This window comes from Hippoglossus hippoglossus, chromosome 2, assembly GCF_009819705.1.
Source record: "Hippoglossus hippoglossus isolate fHipHip1 chromosome 2, fHipHip1.pri, whole genome shotgun sequence".
Taxonomy (NCBI): domain Eukaryota; kingdom Metazoa; phylum Chordata; class Actinopteri; order Pleuronectiformes; family Pleuronectidae; genus Hippoglossus; species Hippoglossus hippoglossus.
The window spans coordinates 2,740,932-2,762,012 of NC_047152.1; the positions used below are offsets into that span (position 1 = coordinate 2,740,932).

The window sequence follows — 21,081 nt, forward strand, 5'->3', positions numbered from 1 at the left end:
TTATTTTGTCACTCTTTTAGTTTTCCCTCTAGATGAACTAATAAATGTAATTCCCCCCTCTCTCTCTCTCTCTCTCTCTCTCTCTCTCCGTGTTTCCCCTAATTCAGCGTTTCCATCTCTGCTTGCATTACTCCGCGGTTGCAGGAATATTTCATCACACCCGTCTCGAACTTTGACCTCTGCTGCTCGTCGCTTGTGAAGTCGGAGACCGGTCGGACTGCGGCTTGTATCTCTGCAAGTCTAATAGATGTGAAATGTAAAAGCAGAGGAAGGTTGAAAATTCCTCCCTTAATGATAGCGATACACTCCGGAGGATTCCCTCCTCGCTCGCCTCGACACCGACGCTCATTTTTCGCATGTGTAATTGTCCGGGCGGTTTTGCAGCACATTATCAGATTCATCAGCTAATCATTTAAGACCCCCTCTTTTATCTACAAGATGGTCTGCGAATGATCCGATGGCTCGCCGATCGATGGGAAAATCGGAATATGCAAAGTGCGTTCTGATGTTTGGCATTGCTCAACCTTTCGCTGCTTTCATCTCGGGCCCTTTTGATGTTGCTTTTAATCTGCATAACGCAGCGTGAGTGGCTAATGGAGTTGAGCGTCTCCTTCAGCGGAGAGAGGAGTCCGCTGCTGGAGTCCACCTGTCAGGCCGGGGTAAAGTTTCAGGGTGAGATATGGAGGAAAGGCGAGCGCGGCTAATGGCCGGAGAGATGAGCACATCCTGTGTCTCGGAGGGAGCAAAGTGCAAAAGAGTCTCAGCGTTGCAACTCCAGCAGTTGTTTCATCATCGACTCTCATGTTGTGTTTTGAAACCAAGTTTGTGTGTTTTGATTTGTTATCACTCAGGAACACGAAGATTTTCACTTTAAAACAAAGAAAAGCAGCAAATTCTCACATTTGAGAAGCTGCTCTCTTACTTTATAAATATATTAATCAATTAAATTCTTTCAATTTAAATCATTGATGCATTCTCACTCAGATTAATCAATATTTATCATTAAGTCCCACTGTGATATGAGCGGAAGGTGCTTTAATAAAAGCAAAAAAACATTGATTTCACATTTAAAGGTGAAGGCTGAACAATTTTTCGTGTTTCTCAACATGAACAAATCCCAAATAACGATGAAAACACAAATCCTCACAAATGTGTCACATATAGTTTCACTAAAAATATAGTGATTTTCTAAAACATCATAGTTTTCAGCAAAAATGATTTAAACAGAAGAAACTATTTCCAGTGGTGGATTAATACACATTTAGGGCTGTAGTATTTTCAGTTCAAATTTTCAGATTAATTCAGCAACATTTTCCTGTAAATGCTTCACTGTGTTTTTGTGTCTGGTGAAAAAAAATAAAATTACAAATACAGGTGAAAAAGTGTGGAATACATTTTTGGTTTGGAGTTTATCATCTAAATGAGACATAATAAGCAGCCGGGCCGGGGTCAATTCACTTTGATCCAGTTGAGAATGTGAATTGAAACGGTGTGTAATTAACATAATAATGAGAAGCAGAGCTCCATCCTCGGCGGTTCTGTATAAACTGGAAACGAGAGGAGAAAGATTTCCAGTTTGTGTCGTTCTACAGAGAATGAGAAGTGACTCGAGTCCGACGATGCCAAGCGAAACCTCACAGTTTGTTTCCTGGTGAATAAACATGAGGCGCCGAGGGTTTGGTACTCTGTAATTTGGCTACTTTTATTCGAGCAGGGTCATTTTCAAGAGAAATTACAAATTAAGAATTCAATAATACTTTTACAAAGACATTTCAGGAAAGATTCTTCTTCAGTCATGATATCATACATAGTATTTAACAGTCCCTCTTCATTTTTTAGCTTAAAAAAAGAAACAAAGATGAAGAAAGTGGAATTTTTTCAGTCGAAAATACAGTGTTTTCACAATTGTATAAAAGTTCCCAAATTTGGAATTTTCCAGTAACTGGAAAATAAATGAAATAAAATAAAATAAGATTAAACTTCGCATTTCACAATGTTTCAAAACACAATAAATGCTCTCTTTACGTAAAATTTGCCCCTATGATCGACACCATGTTCCTTTTTACTAAAATATATCTATATATTGAAGAACTATAGTACTGTACACAACAGTATGAAATAAATAAAATTAGGAAATATAAAATGGGCCACATAAATAATGTTTTTTTTTTTTCAACCTACAAATAAAATGAATGCAATTTGCTGTTTTCAAAAAAAAAAAAAAAAATGGTTTGGTGTAATACTGACAAAGTTAAAAGAAAAAGAAACTGAGAAAACATTGCACAACATAATGTAAACTAAGGAACTGATGCCTATAAGTCTTAATACTGACACGGGTGCTTCAAAGAACAACGATGAACCATTTCATAATACTGAAGCTGGTGAAAAAAAGTAACCTTCCTTTTACACAATACGAGGGTGGCACTTGCAGAAAACACACAGGTTAAAAGGTTTGCATATAAGGCTTCTTTTTTCTTATCAAAAACACCTTACAAAGGCTTCGTCCTTCATTTTTTCTCCCCCCCCCCCCCCCCAATACCATCTGTCCATAAACTGTATTTTCCCTTAAAACGAAGGTCTCTTTAAAACTTCATCCTCTAAAAAAAAACCTCCGAGCTCCTTCGTACAGTCTTTTTTAGTTTTTTCAAATTCCTTCGTGTGAAGTTGATTCCAGAGGCCTGAAACAGTGTGGCTGGAGATGTTGGTGACCGGGCGACAGGGCAGAACTAAAGACGACACCGCAGGAAGGGAGGTGATAACAAAGGTAATATCGAAGGACTGTAGTGCAGACACTACTGCTCTTTTTCCAACACTGTATAAATATATACATAGGCAATACTTTTTATTATTTTTGTTCATGATTATAGAAGCGGAGTGCAATTTGTACAAGTCACTAGTTGTGCTATAAATACTATGGAACACAGGGGTTTATTTGAGGAAGTTAGCACCACACATATTTTTAGGCCTTAGTACTGTACATTTTTTGAAATGTATTCATTTATTCATTGTTCGGTTTGCATAATGCAGCTTATTTCACAAACCCATGCCTCCCTTCCCTCAACGCCTCCTCCGGATTGATTTTTGAGTCCATGTCTTGTTTGGCAGACATCTCTCCCCCCCTCCCCGAGGAGTCTGTCAAAGAAAGCTTCCCGGAAGCTTCAGGCACGTGCACGTACAGCTTAAAACGGTGTTTTAAACCGAGCAGGTAAGAATACTGAACCGAAAGTGTGAAACTTAAAACTTTTAAGATTGGGAAGCTTTTGAAAACGCTGCCGCCGCCGTCGCCGATTACATGCCATCTTCCATCGTGTCCTCGTGATCCGATTTGGTTTCCGTTTTGCCGTCCAGCGAGCTATCGTCCATCGAGTGCTCTCCGTTCTCCTCCTCGTCCCTCAACGTGTCCGGGTCCGTGTCCATGCTCTTGATTTCCTCCTCCTCCTCCTCAAACTCATCCTCCCTCCGTCCCATCTTGGCATACGTTCCATCAACTTCCTTCCGTCCCTCTCTGATCCCTCCGTTCACCGCGTCGTGCCTCAGGATGGCCTCGCGCTCCGCCAGCTCTGGGTAACCCTGAGGTGTCATGCCCTGCAAGTAGGCCCGGCTCATCAGCAGCTCTGTGGGCTCCAGGTGGCCCTTCTCACGGGCCTCCCTCTCAGCAGCCTCCCGCTCCTCGGCCTCCCGCTTGCAGTAGGAGTAGCGGTGGTTCATGTGCTGCGAGTAGGAGCCCGAGTGAGAGAACCTCTTCCCGCACTTGTCGCACTGGTAGGGCTTCTCCCCCGAGTGCAGCCTGGAGTGCTCGATGAGATGGTGTTTGTGTTTGAAGGCTTTCTTGCAGATCTGGCACTGGTGCGGCCTCTTGCCTGTGGAGACACAAAACACAGAAGAGAGCTGTGAGTCGCCTGCCTCGCTCATCCTGCTGCTACAACAAATTACACAAGTCAGGAGAAAAGCAAAACGTTGAGGGAAAACTCGGATGAATTGGATGGCATGGAGCAAAATGACATCACGGAGCATTAGATCCAACTTTGACTTACGACTTAGGGCTATTTGTTTATTCAAATTGCGAACAAGATGAGAAAGTGCGCTCGCATTCATGGGCCTACATTATGGAAATTCCCTCCCGTGGTTAAAGCATGGAGAAACTCGACCACAACTACTTATTTTAGGCCTGCGTGCCCCGCTGATGGATGCAACATAAATAAACTACTGCAAAGCAAACAAACAGAGGAGGCGCGACAAAGGAGTAAACAAATCCAGGATGGGCTGGAGGACAGGGGGAGGCAGCGAGGGGGTCGCCCTGCTTATCTCCGAACACAATTCAAGTTCATGGTGACGCCCGGGCCTCTATTAGGTTTTGGGTTGGGGTTCCTCCGTCTACTAAATGTGACGGGGAGCTTGGATGCCGAGGCAGAAACTGGAAACCCAAGCTCGCCACAAGGGCAGGGTGAGATAGTTTTATGACACGAGGCCATAAACTGTCTGGCTAAATAAATGTCCTCTGGCTTGTTCTGTGGCCGCCCCGGCTGCTTTTACACCCACTGTTTACTCCAAAAACGCTTCCTGCCCACTAAGATAAATGCCTCCACTCCTCTAACGTTACCTGCCTTTGTTTGCTAATATGTCTGATTTGGGCTCTGTTCTCTCCCTCACTGCTGCTCGACACGTGTGGAAATATGGCTGCCTCGTTCACACAAATCACATGACTCCCCCCTGACACTGGCGTCCCACCCGCCAAGAGGCTTTCAAGCGGCACTTCTGTCCAACATCTGGCTGCTTCCACTGCACTTCTGAGCCTCGTAATGTTGCTAAAAACAACACGCGGCGACAAACACACGAGAGCGCCGCGTCCTGAGCGAGATGCAGGGGGCGGCCTGGAGATAACGCGTCCTTTTTCTTTTGCTTGTTTTAAAGAGTTCGCTGCGCTGTTCCGATGGTGCGCCCTCCCTCCCTTTCATACGCGACCAGATAACATGAAGGCTGCATAAAACACTGAGCGTTCGGCTACAGATAGTGGATAAAATAAATGATGCAACCCAGAGAAAGAGGATCTCTGTATAATAACTATAATGAAAGACTTGTTATCAGCGCTCTGAAGCTTCTGAGCGCTGCTCTGTTGATGTGATCTATCTCCAATAATGGGGCCGATAAAGGCATTAGAAGCCTTTTGCTGGCTTTATATATCGAGGTGAATTGATGTGCGTCTTTTGAGATAGCAAAATGGTTAATACAGCGGGATATGATTGGAAAATAAAGGGTACAATCACTTGAAAAAGCTGAAGTCTCCCTTTGCTTGCCTACACCTGCATTAATTACTGATTTTAAAAAGAACACACAAAGCTTTTAAGCACATCACATGTTAAAAAACTGTTTGAAATCAAATCGTTGGCATCGCAACCCTGTCAATGAAGAAGCAAGTTACATATACAACTGAAGGGTTAAACAGAGAAAGAAAAGAGGGAAGGAGGGGGCGGGGAGGGGGGGTGGGGACATAATATAAGGGTTCATACTGAGAGGATTTTGCAAACACAAACATTTAAAACATAAAAAAGCATGGGGTTTAAAATAAGGGTCTAGAACAGTATATACCTGTGTGTTCATATTTGTGTCTTAGAAGGGAACTGCTCTTCTGGAATGTTTTGTCGCACAAGTCACACGCGTACATACCACTTTCGGTCTTCTTAATCTTCTTCCGCGACAGACAGGAGTCGGGGTCTGTCATGTCGTCCAGCCCTGACATGTAATCTTGTGTACCGTCGAGCAGGTCCCCCTTTTTAAAGAAGAAACAACAAAAAAATGGGGGGGGGGGAAAGAGAGAAAAGACAAAAAAAATAACAATCAATTGGCTGTGTGATTTAAAGAAATACTGAAAAGTTTGTTTGTTAAGTGTCAGACGTATTATTTTACTAATAAAACAAGAAAATCATTTTTATATCATCTTATGAAGCTTAGAAGTTTGTTGTTGACATGATTCTGTGTCTAGAATATCAGGTCATTTGTGGCTAAATTGAACAAGGAGAAGAACTTCAAAATTCTAACAAAATTCTTAAAATAACTGAGTAAATGTCAAATAATGTATAGTCTCTATTTAAAATAAAAGCTCCTAATTAATGTCACTATAATAAAACAGTAAACTGCAGCCTTCCTCCCAAACAATCCCGCTCTTGTGAATCTTTAACCGCCGGCACACGCCACCATTGATTTCTTATAAAACTTTCAGCTGAGGAATAAAATCACAGACATAACGCTGTGTTGTAATTTTGTACAGGGGGCGTTAATTCGCTCGTTTCCTTTTAAACGTCTCTTTTATGATGAAGATTAGACCTAAAGTTGAATTGATGGGGAACAATATTAGAACATTCTCCAAACGGCACGTAATGATTCAAATCAGAGGGCGCACCTTAATGGCCAATATTGAGCCACCACAGCTTTTCTTTAATAATTGTGTGTGTGTGTGTGTGTGTGATAATGTGTGGACAGCCCTGCACTGTGTTTTAAGAAGGGGCCACTATCACTCTGCAATCAATTTGAACTAAACGCCCGTAGCTGTATTTTTAAAATCTAATTTAATAACTTAGAATAGGAAACATTATTAATACTTTTTTTTCTCCCTTCATCAAAATGGTTCCCTCTATGTTAAACAGCCTTTAGCATTCACTCGTAATGAACATGGAGACTGTGCATTATTAATCCACATGTAGGAGCTCATTTTGGCTGTGGCTCTCTTTTTTAAAATGCGGCAAAGTTGCGACGGGGAAATTTCAGAGAAGTGCACGGCTGCGGGGCTCACCTTTGTCATTTTTACAAAGGCCTTTCACCCATATTTAATAACGAGATATCTGGGTTCAGGCCCGAGCCGGAAGACGTCTGGAGTCTGGGAAGCGTTAATGTATTCCACACACAGCGGCAGAGAAATTTACAGAGGAGAGTGGTAACAATTAGAGCTTTGCTGAGATTAGATTCTAAGGCCGACGTCGTTGCTGGTGTTTATCTGAACCTGATGCTGTTGGATATTTTTGCGCCACTGTTTTTAGGCTTAATCTGCATTTTTCGCAGGGTTGAAAAATATAAATTGAAACACTAGGGAGGGATTGCAGGTTAATCTTTGGCTTTTTAGTGAGTAATATGTTTGATTAACGTAATTATTTTTTGCACCAGCACTAAAATAGTCCCCCCCCCCCCTCCATCACTGGCTTATATACGTGTTATTGTATTACTAAAATATCAATTTTAGGCTAAAATGTCCCCCGTCCTCCTTGACACCACTTTCTTTCACCCCTGGGCTCTTGTCGCAGATGTTTATCTCCGTTGCCTCTGCCAGCTCGGTCTACCTGAGGTGAGCCTGTCTCTCTCCTGACTCTGAAGTCATTTTCAATTAGCACAGAAATGAGTTCAGATCATTTTTGGGATTCTGAGTGAGCCTGGGGCTTTAGCAAAAACCACAGGTGGCTAATTTACCTGGAAACCTGGTTTCCGCTGGTACTTTCTCCTCTGCTGCATCTCGGCAAAGGTAGCCGCCCCTGCTGCGTAAGTGTAGGCCATGTGTGGCAAGAAGCCCATTTGATCCATGCCTGGATAGGCCCTAAGACCTGGTATGCTGGCCTGCATTGGGGGCATGAATGTGGCCTGTGGAAAAGCGCTCTGGGGCGGAAGTGACGTGTACAGGGGTTTGGCAGCAAACGGGTTAATGCCGAAGATGGGGCTAGTGCTTTTTTCTAGGTTTCCGTTGTTGGTCGAGCCTGAGAAATCCCTCTTGAGATAGGCCAAGTTCAAAGGCTCTTCGAAGTGCTCTCGGGGAGACGGAACGCTGTTGTGGTCAATGGTAATACTGTTGGCTTTAGTTCTGCTTTTGACAGACAGTGCATGCTTGGGTTCCTTCATGAGTCTGGGCACGGAGAGGTCCAGTGGCTCGGCCTGCAGGTCTTCTGATGTCAGGCTGTTTGGAGTGTAGGAGCTGCTGTGGGAGTTTTTGGAAGATGTGGAGGACAGATTGAGCGGGGAGGGGGTGTTGCTGCGGGAGTGGTCCAACTTTTCACCTGCAGGTTTGGTGCTGCCGCCGAACTGGTGGTTTTTCAAATATCTCAGCGAGTTGTCACAGTTGTTAACGTTGTTGTGGAGCTCTGCTATGGAGTGGGACGTGATGTGATCAGTAGGTTTGAGAAGTGAAACAGGTGACCTAGCTGCCATTGAGTCTTTTGGTGGAGTGTGGTGGTTATTTGTTCCGACAACCATATCAGTGTGGTTCCTGTGCTCTAGTGGTGGGGTTCTGGTAGTGGCGTAATGATACATCTTCCGCTGATCGAACCACTCCTTGACAAATTCCTGAGGGAGGCCGACCGCTATGGAAATCTTGAGCAGCTCCTCCGAGTTGGGCTCCATGTTCATGGCGAAATACGCCTTCAGCACAGACATGTGGTCCCTGTAGGGGTTAATGGGCCCAGTAAATCCCTTCTCGGACAACATGGGGGAGGTTAAGTGGCTGTTCTTCTCCATGTACATGACTGGTTTGTTGGGCATCAGATTCTCACTGGGCTGCAGCACAGCTTTGATCTCCTCGTTCATTTTACACATGTAGCGTTCGTGCTGATGCAAAGGTATTGGCCCAGTGAAGGATTCTTTGCAAAATTGGCAAGCATAAGGCGTAAACATTTCCTGCACCTTCTCATCCACACCTCCTTCAAGCATGTGGTTGGATTTCTCTCGTTTGATATTGCTAATCTGTCTCTTTGAGTCTGTCGTCAAGCTCTGGAGGCAGGCTTTGGCTTCGTTCACTTTTTCTAACGTGTAGTCGATGATGCTTTTGGTGGCGCCGTTGTGATTGATGAGTGGAAGACCAACCTGAGCCCCAGACAATGTCAGTGCCTGTTTCTGCTCTTCCACCTGGGTCCCCAGCTCTTTCATGTAGGCCTTAAGCTTGGAGAGCTCCTCCGGCTTGCAGTCCATTTTCTGCCTGCACACAGTGTTGTCCACGATCTGAAGCACCTTCTGCACCTCACTCAGGTTGTTCGCCAGCGGCCCCGGGAAGCCCAGGAGCTGAGCATCGAGTCCGGCGATCCCGAGGTGATGCAAAGGACTCTGGCCTGTCGAGTTGTGGTGGATCCCTAGTGGGCTGTTCCCTCCCATGCCTCCGTTCATGAACGGAGCTCCAAATCCATGAGACGCCATCATCAGCTTGTAGTCGTTGAAGTCAAGGGGCTCGGTCTTGATATTCATGTGGTTGTTGTGTTCGGGATGGCCGAGCGGCTTGCCGTTCTCCAGCTTCTGCCTCAGCTGGGTGATGGCAGAGTTGGTGGGCGAGGAGGAGGCCGAGGTCGGGGAGGAGCCGGTCTTCATGTTGCTGCGCATCCTGCCATTGACAGCAATCAGGCCAATGCACTTTTTACTGCTGATGTGGGAACTGTATGAGCCCGAGTGGGAGAAACGCTTCTTGCAGTTGGGGCACTCATACGGTTTTTCACCTGAAACAAAAAAAATATATGATGTCAGACGGCTTACATGAGAATCATAGGTCTATATGAACAATACAATCAACTGGGTTGCTTGTATTTTACTGTTGAGCATAACTCAACATGGACATTTTAACAACATCTAAGTAAACGTGCCAGGGTCAGCTCAATATCTAATTTGACAAAAAGGCAAATCAAAGTTCTTTACATAAGGCAAAAGAAAATAATTTTAGAAATGTAATTAAAGTAAAATGAAATGAGTTCAGTGTCCTTTAACAGCAGGGAGGGTCCAAAATAAACCATGAGGAACTTCTGCAGATTCATGGCGTTCTTAAATCATGTACATGAATATTCAGAGAGGGGGGCAGATATCTCGCCACTCACCACTATGAATCCGGAGGTGTTCCTTCAGATGGTGCTTGTATTTGAAGGCCTTGCCACACTCGGTGCATTTGAACTTGCGGTTGCTGGCCGCTTGGTTGAGCAGTTGGTGCTGTGAGGGAGAGAGAGAGAGGGAGATCCAGGTTGAATAAAAAAACTGCACACATATCGTGGGGGTGAGAGTTCAGTAAATAACCACAATTGGTCGGCATGACAACAAGCAACAAGCCGGCTCCTGTCGCCAATGAAGCATCTTGGCTTTCTACTCCCACCTCCGTCGAGCGACTACAGGCAGCGGCGGTGATAACAGAGAGAATCACATACTTTTTAATTTCCTGGCTCCTCAGCCAAAGGAGGCATGCCTTTAGAATTTGGCAGCGCAGAAAAAAAGAATAAATGAAAAGAGACTTTTTTACAGCGTTTCCCCCTCATTACAACCAGCGATCTGATCTGCTTTTCAATTAATTTGGGCCTAATCAGTCTGAAAGGTATTCAGAATCATCTGTGAGCTCTCTCGCCCTGCGTACCTGTATTCACAGCATTTTGAATTACACTTTGTACTTTTTCAGAACAGCCTCAAATGTCTTACGGTAGTTGGGGCTTTTTAAAAGACCTCAAATGTCTCTTTAATAATCTTAGGATACAGAACAGAGCATATAGGCGCAGCCTTGATTCACTGTTCAAAGGTAGACATCAGTTGCAATCCATCAAATTTGCAATTCAAACAAGGCCTGTTCGCTGAAAAGGAAAAAAAGAAAATAATACCCAGCAACAACAGCAACCCTGGGTTTGTAAACCTGGCTCGTCACTCATTAAACCATTAATTCCAAGTGGGAGGTGAGCACGTTAAATGGTTAGTAAATAATAAAAAAATTAAAAAAGAAAGACACATTTTCTGTAGAGCTCGCTAGGGGGAAAAAAATATGGCGACTCCCTCCTCCCAGTTCAGCCTTGACAAATGCTGGGGTGTGTGCTGACTCTACCCACATTCCTGGGGAGACAGATGGTGGCGCACAGGACACTGGGAGGACTGGGAGGAATTGTTCAAACAGCCCCAACCTTCAAAGATCAAGCGGGGAGAGTCGGGGGCCCCGCCAAGCGCCGGAGAGGGACCCCACTGCTCGTATGTTGCTGAGTTGCATAAACAAACAGCAACAGCTGCTTCAGGGCCCCCACCTCCACCACCATCCCCTTAACTTCCCCCCTGAGGACCCCTGCCCGGTAAAGTTTAGTCTCGCCACCACTGCTAATAAGACACAATCGCTCCGTGCTCTTAATTGTGAATGGCACCAGCAAAATGCTCCATCTCTCCTTCATGGCTCATTGTCGGTGCGAACGCCACCACCGCTGATTGTGGGCGGGGACCCGACTGGATGTTTGCATATGTATAACCTCTAATTAGTCATATTTCAGCTAAGTGCTTAAGAGGAGGAGGAGTATTAAGGCTTGTAAACATACAAGACAGAACAACATGGCACATGATTACCTATCAGGACATTATTCTTGATGTTAATCTGATTGCTGCCGAGTCCTCCTGTTAGTTAGTTGTTAATTGCCAAATGTGCATTTTCACATAAATACATGCTCATTTTCATTTTCCTCATCTTCTAAACACGGTGAGGAGGAAATTATGTAGCCTATTTTTGACGTTCGTAGTTTGTGTGTTTGACTGAACAGACAAAGAAAAGAGCGCCACCTACAGAAAATCTGCCACAAAGGATTCAAAACGAGTGAGACATCACCTCGATCTCAGCTCAAGGATTACCGTTTAAACAATCCAGCTAATTTACAAATCAAGATAACCGGCTTTGTGGCAGGACCCACGGCGCTTGTATGGGAGTGTTTGGCCGTTGCCTCGACTCTGGAGGGGAGCAGCAGCAGCAGCATTGTAATATGAGGATTGGGACGGCGGCTCACTCGGCCGGCCCATCTGCTCACGTTTACACCCAGCTGGTAGATCAGGTGAAAGTGCTGGCTGCTGACATCTGATCAAATCAGCCCCAGTCTGAGCCTGTCATCCTCGCTTCAGAGAGCACAGCCCCCACGACCTGCGACTGAGCGCTGAGATGCATGATATCATCTGTGATTGGCTGATTTTTTTATTAGAACACAAAATGTTCTAGTTGTTCTAGCGGAGGAAGTCCATGAAAATATTAGATAAGGTAGAAGTGACTTTTTCTTATGTTTCTAAAGGGAGCATACACAGGTAATTCAAACCTTTACTTAGAATGTAATTTAATACACAACAAAGACCTTTTTCCTGGAGTTTTACAATAATTATCCAAATCACAAAAGTAGATTCAACTTCAGGTCATTTTTCAAACAAATCCTCCTTTAACGCACAAACACAGACTCCATCGACTTTAAAATGTACTGCTCCAATTTGACTTCACTCAGAAGTTATAATTATCCCCCCGATGTGCGAAAAACTCTGAAAGCATGCAGTTTTTCTTTTTGCCACAATCTATTTCACCTCGCATCTTCGACTTAAAGCTGACGAGCGAGTTAAACGCCCGTGACAGCTGGATGATTTTTTCACCTCACAGGACTTTAAGGTGATTCATGCTATCCGCTCACACATTCAAATTATATTTCAGACATGTTGGATATAAATCGCTCGAGAACGTTCACGTATACACAGATGTTTATGCAGTGCATGAAATTAGAAGCAGGGGGGGCGGGTGGAGTTTGATGGAGTACTACGTCTGCAGGCTGCACCAGAAGAACATTAAAGGCCAGGAGTGAAGTGAAGTTAAGGAGCTGATAAAAATTTCCAAATTGGAAATTAACACAATCATTCGATCGTGAACATGAGACTGGAAAATCATATCAGGGAGGGCCATCAAAAAACCATTTAGGGCCTCAATTAAAGTTATTACCATTAAAGGATCTGCATCTTCAAAATGCCATGAAAAATTAATAATGATTGCCAATCAGAAAAAAATGATCTCTTCTCTGAGGGATCAGAGCATATTAGAAATGAAATGAAATATGGGGACAGAAACAGGAAGAGGAGGGAAAAAAAAAAAATATTTAAACTTGGCTCACCTGATCCCTCGCGGGCTTGTGTGTGGCCATATGCCGCTCAAGCTGAGTGCGGTAAGCAAACGTGTAGTTGCACAGGGGGCAGGCAAAGTTCTCCTCGTTCTTCTCATGGCGGTACTTGATGTGCTCCTTCAGCGATGTCAAACGCTTGTAGCCCCGGTCGCAGTAGGGGCAGGTCAACAGTTGGGCGAAGGCATCTGGCGTTCCAGGTGGCAGGTCTGCACGGGAGACAGCGGGAGGAGGGGGGGCGGCGGGGAGGAAGGGGAAGGGAAAGCGGGCCAAAAGGTCAGCGAATCAATGGCAGCTAACGGGCGGGCTGCCCAGAGTGGTATGGGAGTTATCTCTGCAATCTGCTCCACATGAGAGCCTCAGTGTCAGGCTGGCATCCGCTGCACTACGACCTCCTCCCGACTCCTCACACACACACACACACACACACACACACACACACACACACACACACACACACACACACACACACACACACACACACACACACACACACACACACACACACACACACACACACACACACACACACACACACTTGTGCAGCACTCGCACTACACTCTGAGTCTCAGTTTCCTTGACATAGTAGCAAACATCATGACACTGCATGTACACAAACACACACATGTACAAAGTTGTACGTGGATAAACTTGTCACACACGATTTCTCGTAGCTTCCTAATTGTTTTAAACTTGCCACACTTTAATGCAATTCTCCCCAACGTGTTCATCGTGTCATGAAGCTTGAATTATGGGCCTGTTCCAATTCAAACACCCCCTCAGTTTTTTTCCTTTTGGGGGCTTCGGAGGTGCGCTATCTGATTTCAAGCCCCTGCCCAGCTGTTGCTTAAGACTGTAGGTAAACACCAAGGCATCCGGCGAATCTGTGGGACCAACAGCTGCCCGGTCGTGTCAGTGTGAAGAGCTGCTGCTCTGTTCAGACTTTCCTTTCTTTCTTTTCCTTTTTTTTTTACCTTGGCTGCTGCTCTGTTACTGCAACACTCGTGCTTCAAGTTCAATATCACCACCAAAGGGTTTATAATTGTATATTAAAAGTCTGATAATGAAATACAACGGAGTGTCATTAGATTCTTTGGTATGACAGTGCCAATAGGGTACCTAAGGAACATTTTAGATGTTCTATGGAAGTTTGAAACAAGCTGACTTTGCTGTCACAGATGTTAACACCTGTTCTTTTCCTCCCCCAAATTTTATTTGGTTGCTACATTCACCTCTGACCCCTCCCACCTTCCCCTAACAGGATTCGTACCGTTCTCCTCCGGTCCAGTTGCCTCCGGCGTGCCCAGGCGGGACAGCTCCTCCGGGGCCTCCGGGTAGATGATGGCGGTGTCGCCCCGCTGCAGGTATTCTGCGATGCTCACCACGTGGCTGTCGCCGTCGTCCAGCTTCCGCTTGGCGAAGAAGTCCTCAAACTCTGAAGTGCAATCGACGCTCTTGACTGAAGGGGAGGCGGGGAGGGAGAGAAAGGGAGGGAGAGGAATAAATTGGATTCATTTCTTCTCCAGAGAAATGTCTTACAGGAGGATATTGGGAACATCTTGGTGGAAATGCGATGAGGACAGCCGCCCTAACACATTACAGCAGTGCTTTGGGGAGAATACATCTAAATTACTGGGTTTGCTTGTCACGCCATGACGGCTAAAATAAGAACTGTAACTTAATCCGGCCAAAAGTCAGAGATAAGGCGGCTACCATGAGCTGCTGAGGAACAACGTGTAGAAAAACTTCACTCAAACTTCAGCTAATTTACTCATGACATAAAATCGGATTTTCTGTTTAGGGCTGTAAAATAAAAAAAAAGGGAAAGACGCTCATACATGCAGAAGCCTGAGTTAATCGGCAACAGAGCCACGTTTCCTCGTATCGACTTTCACATGTAAGGTCAATCAAGAGATTGTGGCTTTTGTTGATTCTGTGTTGAACAGATTATCAAGGCCAAACCACAAACCAGCGCAAAAAACAAGAGAAAAAAGACAGAGACGTGCTTTTGCCATCGCTGGGCGGAATGTGTCTTAAGCCAGCCAAAGTGCTGAGGCCACACAATGCGTTTTCTCAAATTATTTCCCAGTCCCCTCTCTTCAGGGAAACTCTTAAGCTGCAGCGTGGAGATAGCTGCCTCCAAAAACAAACCAGAGCTAAAAGAAATCAGCAGCCTTCATTAGTCAAGGGGATGGCCGACTTTCAAAAATCACACACACACACACACACACACACACACACACACACACACACACACACACACACACACACACACACACACACACACACACACACACACACACACACACACACACACACACACACACACACTGTTTACATCCTAGAGATTCTGGAGGCTGTTTGGCTACGTGAACCACAAAAAACGAATGAAGTCTCATCAGACCTCAGCCCCTGTTAATTAGGCTTTTAGACTGTGAGCCAAGGTGAGGTTTAAAGAGCGATTTGTTCGCCCGTGATGACTCCTCGGCCCAATTTGCGAAAGGTCAAGGTGGAAGATGTTCGCTTGTCAAAAATGGCACCAAAATGTCATCGGTGCCAATGGATTCTTTTGATAAGCGTGATAGAATCGTTTACAACGTTCTCATTAGATGATTCGTTGGGGTTTTTGAAGACGGCTCGGCTGATTGTAAGAGACTCATTGTTGTGGTTTGTTTTTTTATCGTCACGTAAGATGAAGTGCTGAATGAGGAGGGTGTGGCTCAGTGCAATTACTTTTTGGATCAGGGATCATTCAAGTAAATAGAGCGAGAACTCTTTCCTCACCATTGCTTTTCTTTTCGAGTCATTCTGGATGAAAAGTATAAACCTAAAGTTATTCTTTAAGGAGAAATGACTTCTCTTTCAGCGAAAGGAGGAAATCACCTGGATCAAAGTGTGCTCTGGCACCAGGACGCGATCAAACTCCTCATCTCTCTAAATGGAATCATATGTCATGTAGTGGCTGCGAGCTTCTACAGTATTGTTTCAAAAAGTCCTCTAAGCAAAATGGAAAACATTTGCTATGCTTGAATTTTCAGAAGAGTGAGAGAGAGAGAGAGTGGGGAAAAAAGTAAAAGTGAAGTATAAAACACCACGAGCATAAAGTCATAGTAATTAGAGCTGAAGGGAGGGTTTCTGAGGCAGGGCTGCGTGGCATTCTGTGGGGTGAGTTTGGTTTATTCTAACAGCATCCGGGGCCAATTGTCAGGGTGGCCAGGATGATATCATGGAAGGGAGGGGTGTGCGGCTGCAAATCAGCTTCGGTGGCTTAATGAAAAATGGCAGGTAGGCTTTACTTCCACCGGGAGCAGGCGACAGGACGCAGACTTACCAGGGAAGCTAAAAAACGGCACGTGTAATCAAAGGTTACATAAATCAGAATACACTTCCAGGGATTTGTCTTTGTTGTCATTTTCTCAGCATGACAAGATTCCCCCACTAATTGCAGATTACTGTTTTGGGATGTCATTGTTTTGTTGTTATTTTTAAAAAGGTGGTAGCCGACTTGGGGTCAGATCCCGCAGGGAAGAAGACAAGACAAAGGGGTCACAAGGGGATGGACAGGATAAACATGTCTCACGAGGGAAAAAAGAAAAGAGACGTGGAAACACACAACTACAAAAAACAAATTCAACATCTTGAGTCAACTCACCTGTACCGTTTCCAACTGCCTGCAAAGTGGCGTCAGGCCCCAGGTTGTCAAAGTCATCTTTTATTTCATCTGCACACAAACAGAGGAGAGAAGAAAAAGGGGGATGAGCGGTGAGGGAAGGGAGGGCGAGTACCTCTGCGTCCCAAAGCATCAAACGCTGACAATGAGGCATTTAAGACGAAGGTATGGAGAAAGCAATAAAGGCACCGCTGTGCATCGTGGCACGCCGCAGTTTTGTTCGGCATGCTTAATGAATGCTATCATCTGCGCCAGACAGTGACTTATTTACCTTTAACATGACAACAAGCGACGGGGGAGGCGAAGAAAGCTTCAATCGCCAAACAGAGTGATTAAATACAACGTGGAGCACATCCACCTGAGCAATCACAGAGCTCCAGCCAACACGCAGGCTGAGCTTATTACTCCCTGGCTGTGACGCCGCTGCAATCCTCCGCATGCAGGATCACGCTTGTTTTATCATATGTCACTTGGTGGATGCTTTTATCCGGCGCGTTGCATTTTTTATTTCTTTTGTTTTTTTTCATTCACCACAATCCCTGGCAGAGAGTTAACGTCTTGCTGCTAACAAAAAGAATACAACCCTTAACCACAAATTAAGAGTTTTAGTTGCATAAACATTTCTCAGGGGCAGAGCCGCTCGGGAGGCAGAAATAACCTCATTGGTCGGGGTAAACCTCAGGTGGGAGGAGACAAAGAATTAATGTTTTCTGGTGGAGAATGAAACAGTTAAACCGGAAAGCTATTATTTCAAAGCCCCTTTTTAGGGTTTTAATCCTTAAAAGATTGAATTGCAATTGAAAATACACAAGGAATCCTTTACTTTTCCAAACGTGGAACATTCTTAGACATAAATATGAACATGTTATACTGTATTTTCACTGATTTTTTTTATCATCACTTTTTAACGTCTTGTCATAAAAAGAAAACAGCGACGTGGCACAGCAGAGTTCTGGTTGCGTAAAGTTCAACTGTTATTTCACCGCTTTTGTCTCCACCCGCCCGAGACTGAGCTCAACTGTTCCTGCCTCAGAGATGTGCTGGATAACTGAACCTCCGGGAGCGCTGGTTTGAGCAGAACTAGTTCTTACTGCCAATCAGGATAATGGCACCGTGTCTGTGCGGACGGGCAGATATCGTCCTGGCACAGGTGAGTCAAGGCTGTAAATAAACGGTGGGCTGACAGGCTCGTAAACAAACCCCCTTCTGACATATTCATCCCCTCCACGGTCAACAGGAGGACACTGACTGGACAATCAGCTTAAGGAGCCCCTGGTCCCTCCTTCCCGCGTCGTCGGTAAAAAATTAAATCAAGGTGCTTCCGAGAACATGGGGGCTTTTGTGTTATAAAAAAAAGAGAAAAGGGAACAAAAAAAACCTGCATTGTGTGTCTAACACGCATCTGTTCCTGCTCTGCTGCTCCTGCAAGGACATTACAAGTGTTGCATTGTGAAGATTTGGAGTTTTTTTCCCAGTCCACAGCAGGATCTGATGTATCCCACTATCCCATGGCTATTAAACCAGGATGAGCGCCTACATTGAGAAACCTGGCTGAGATATTACAGGAAAGGTTGTGGGTGTATTGTTGATAATAATGTTATCCTGCTTACATTACTCCGCACAAAAGCCAGAAGCAAAAAGATTTTTTATTTTTAGTTGGAAACAATGGGCTTAATAGTTGTGGAATGCTTTCTAAGGCTTGCAATTTAGGGTTGTCCTGAAATTAAAGATTTGGCGTCTGCAGTGAAATGATAAATACCCCTGTCAATGGCTCCATAGAATAATGACAGACTGTTCTGGAGGGGTATGTCCTAGTTTAAGTTTCCCCTCGCTGGGCTTTTTTTTTCCCTCGTCTTTTTCTCTCTGTACATTTGATTGCACGTCTGCCAAGCGGCATCAAAACCACAGGCGCAGTATGAGAAAATAAATGGGCTTTAAACGACATAAATTAAGCTATGACAAAACAAAACAGATTAAAAAAAAACTCCTCCACCACAGATTAAAATATACCCACAAGTATCAGGTATCAGCATGTTTGCAAACCCCCCCCTCTTTCTCACTGAACATGGTCAGAACTCCCTCACATTTCTGTGTCCTTGTAGGCACCGTGTTTGCATTGGGTAATCAAATTTGGCCGCATACTTTCGGTCTGACGCAAGGGGATGACCAGTGGGATTTACTGGTCCTCCGTTCTCCCCTATTTACCTTGGAAAACTTTTGTTATCTGTGGTCTGAAAGGGAGGGGACTGCAGCTTCCAGCAGGAGGTAGGCTAATACCACATACACCTCGCCGCTGCGGCCTCTGGCACACATACATGCATGCACCAGTGCCAGTCCTGAAACTCATTCAAACGGGACAAAGTGTGATCGTGGTGAGCCGGGCGCCTGCTCTTTCAATAGGGAAAGAAAAGCTGCTGCTGCAAAGAGGAAAAAAAAAAGATTTTACCCATTTCATGACTTTATCTCATAGAAAAGAAAAGTACGGAGAAAAAAGAAAAAAGAAGAGGGATTTGATTTCCTCTGGAGCCACAAATATGTGCCTATTCTTGGTCATGGAAAGCATTTTGGATGAAAGTGTCCACTAAATGCTGGAAGAGCGTGTTTTGTCAGCAGTAAATCACAGAAGACCTGAGGCAGTAAGGTACACACCTCCTTGAAGAGCGATGTTGAGGTCGGAGAGCCGACACTGGACCCAGGAGGAGTCCAGAATACCTTGGGCCAGACCATAATTCCACCTATTTTCATAGCAGCTCTGATGCTGTTTATTTTGAAAACATTCCTGCTTTTATGGCCGGTCACTGCCGTCGCGGACGCTTTTAAAGTTCTGCCTTTGTGCGTTTGGCCTCATTCATCCTGAATCTGTCACGTTTGAGTAAAGAATTTAACAGTTTCAGAACCTCCAAAATAAAGAAAGGTTTTATTAAAACAGATTTTTTTTTTAAGAGCTTGGGCCAATTCTGATATTTTTAGATTGAAGGAGATGATAGTAGATATTTTGTGTCAGTGTTCCATCCCTTCATTTTACAGCCAAAGAAAAGTGTTTGCGTCTGAATTTCTTTTCTTGGCAGGGATCAGAAAAACGCTGCACTTACTCCTGGATAGAATAGGTGACAAATTAATAAAACTAAAACCTGACAAAGAAAACAAAGATCACCTTCCTTTCTTTTTTTTTAACAGAAGGCCACATTTGGCAAAAATGTCATTGATGAGAAAGATTGTGTTTTCGATGCCTCTCGAAGAGGGAACAAAATATGTTTCCACAATCCGGTGAACAAGAGGGAAAGAAATGTCTACAGCCTGCGATTGCTACTACGTGAAGTCAGAAATTCTGACGCCCTGTGGAGGGGTTTTAAAAAGGGAAGAACGCAGGTGATTTATTTGAAAATGTCTGTCAGTAATAATGATGTCATACTTTCCAGCACATCGTGTCCAGCCTCACTGTGGGATGAAGGAATGTCAAGGACAATGCCAGACACAAGACTCTGATTGTGCCCTGGAATCAGACGACGCTCAGTGATAAACTTCTTGTTTTGTTTTTTAACTTCTTACACGCAGCAGATACGTCTCAGAAAATCATTTAGCTCATGAGCTGTGTATTTAATACGTCTAAAGAGGGTGTGTTTGTGTTTCAGGGCAACATTTTATTGGGCTTATTCTTCAACTCCTCAAACTCCTGCAGCCCCGGGATCAGCTACATTGACTCACACTTCCAAGACCTGTGTCTGATAGAGGAGTGACGAGCAAATCAGTCCGAGGAGGAAGGAGGGAGGGTGCGAACTTATCTCAGGCCTCAGTTATGTGCTGAGGTATCACTGTAGACACTTAGGCACCGAGGAAGAGAGAAAAAAAAAAAACACAGGCTGGGAAACATAGCACCCGCAAGATTGGGAAAGAGACTCCCAAATGCTCTAATGAACTTGACTTGCTCTCTGAAATATGTCAGACACTTTATCACACAAGAAGCATATTATCTGGGAATTGCAACATAGTTGAATTACAGACATTATGGCACCGCAGGTCTTTATCAAATAAACAATTACCGTATGCAACGACAGCTTGTTTATCCTTTATCTTGATTTATTTACCAAACTGTCTTCTCTCCCTCCCCCTCAAGGAACCAACATGAAGTGTTATTTAGGAGAAGCAAATGTTGATACCCACTATAGTTTTTTTTCCACCCCTAATAAATGTGCAATTTTCCCCCATATTAAAATTTAAGACTGCTGAATGTTCCCCCGTTTTTCGGCACTGTGCACAGCCAGTTCATTAGCAGAAATGAATAGCGAGAGCCTTGCTCATTTAAATGGGCTGTCTTACATGACTTCTCGCCGTACTCTGTTCCTGTCACATGCTTCCAAGAATCATTGACTCTTATTATACATGTAAATGGCTATCATAAAAATAAAAATTTCATTTAAGATTGTTAATGACTTTTTGCAGCAGTCTGGCTTCCTTTAATGATTATACCCTGCCCCCTAATTAAAAGTATTTATCTTTCAAGCATCCGTGACTGGGGCCCCTGCAATCAGAGCT

The 21,081-nt window shown here is 44.4% G+C and overlaps 1 protein-coding gene across 5 annotated transcripts in view; it reads right to left on the reverse strand.

The window, feature by feature from the left end:
- Positions 1–1,676: 1,676 nt before the first annotated feature.
- Positions 1,677–21,081, reverse strand: part of zeb2b (zinc finger E-box binding homeobox 2b) — a 110,979-nt gene continuing 91,574 nt past the window's right edge. For 4 of the 5 annotated variants that reach the window (XM_034609748.1, XM_034609755.1, XM_034609739.1 and 1 more), the window contains 7 exons: positions 16,531–16,599; positions 14,149–14,337; positions 12,873–13,087; positions 9,828–9,936; positions 7,456–9,455; positions 5,587–5,767; positions 1,677–3,860 (listed from right to left, as the gene is read on the reverse strand). In XM_034609748.1, coding sequence (XP_034465639.1) covers positions 3,289–3,860; positions 5,587–5,767; positions 7,456–9,455; positions 9,828–9,936; positions 12,873–13,087; positions 14,149–14,337; positions 16,531–16,599 — 3,335 coding nt within the window. In that variant the 3' untranslated portion in view covers positions 1,677–3,288. The remainder of the gene's footprint in view (positions 3,861–5,586; positions 5,768–7,455; positions 9,456–9,827; positions 9,937–12,872; positions 13,088–14,148; positions 14,338–16,530; positions 16,600–21,081) is intronic. The other variant, XM_034609730.1, reaches the window with a different exon arrangement.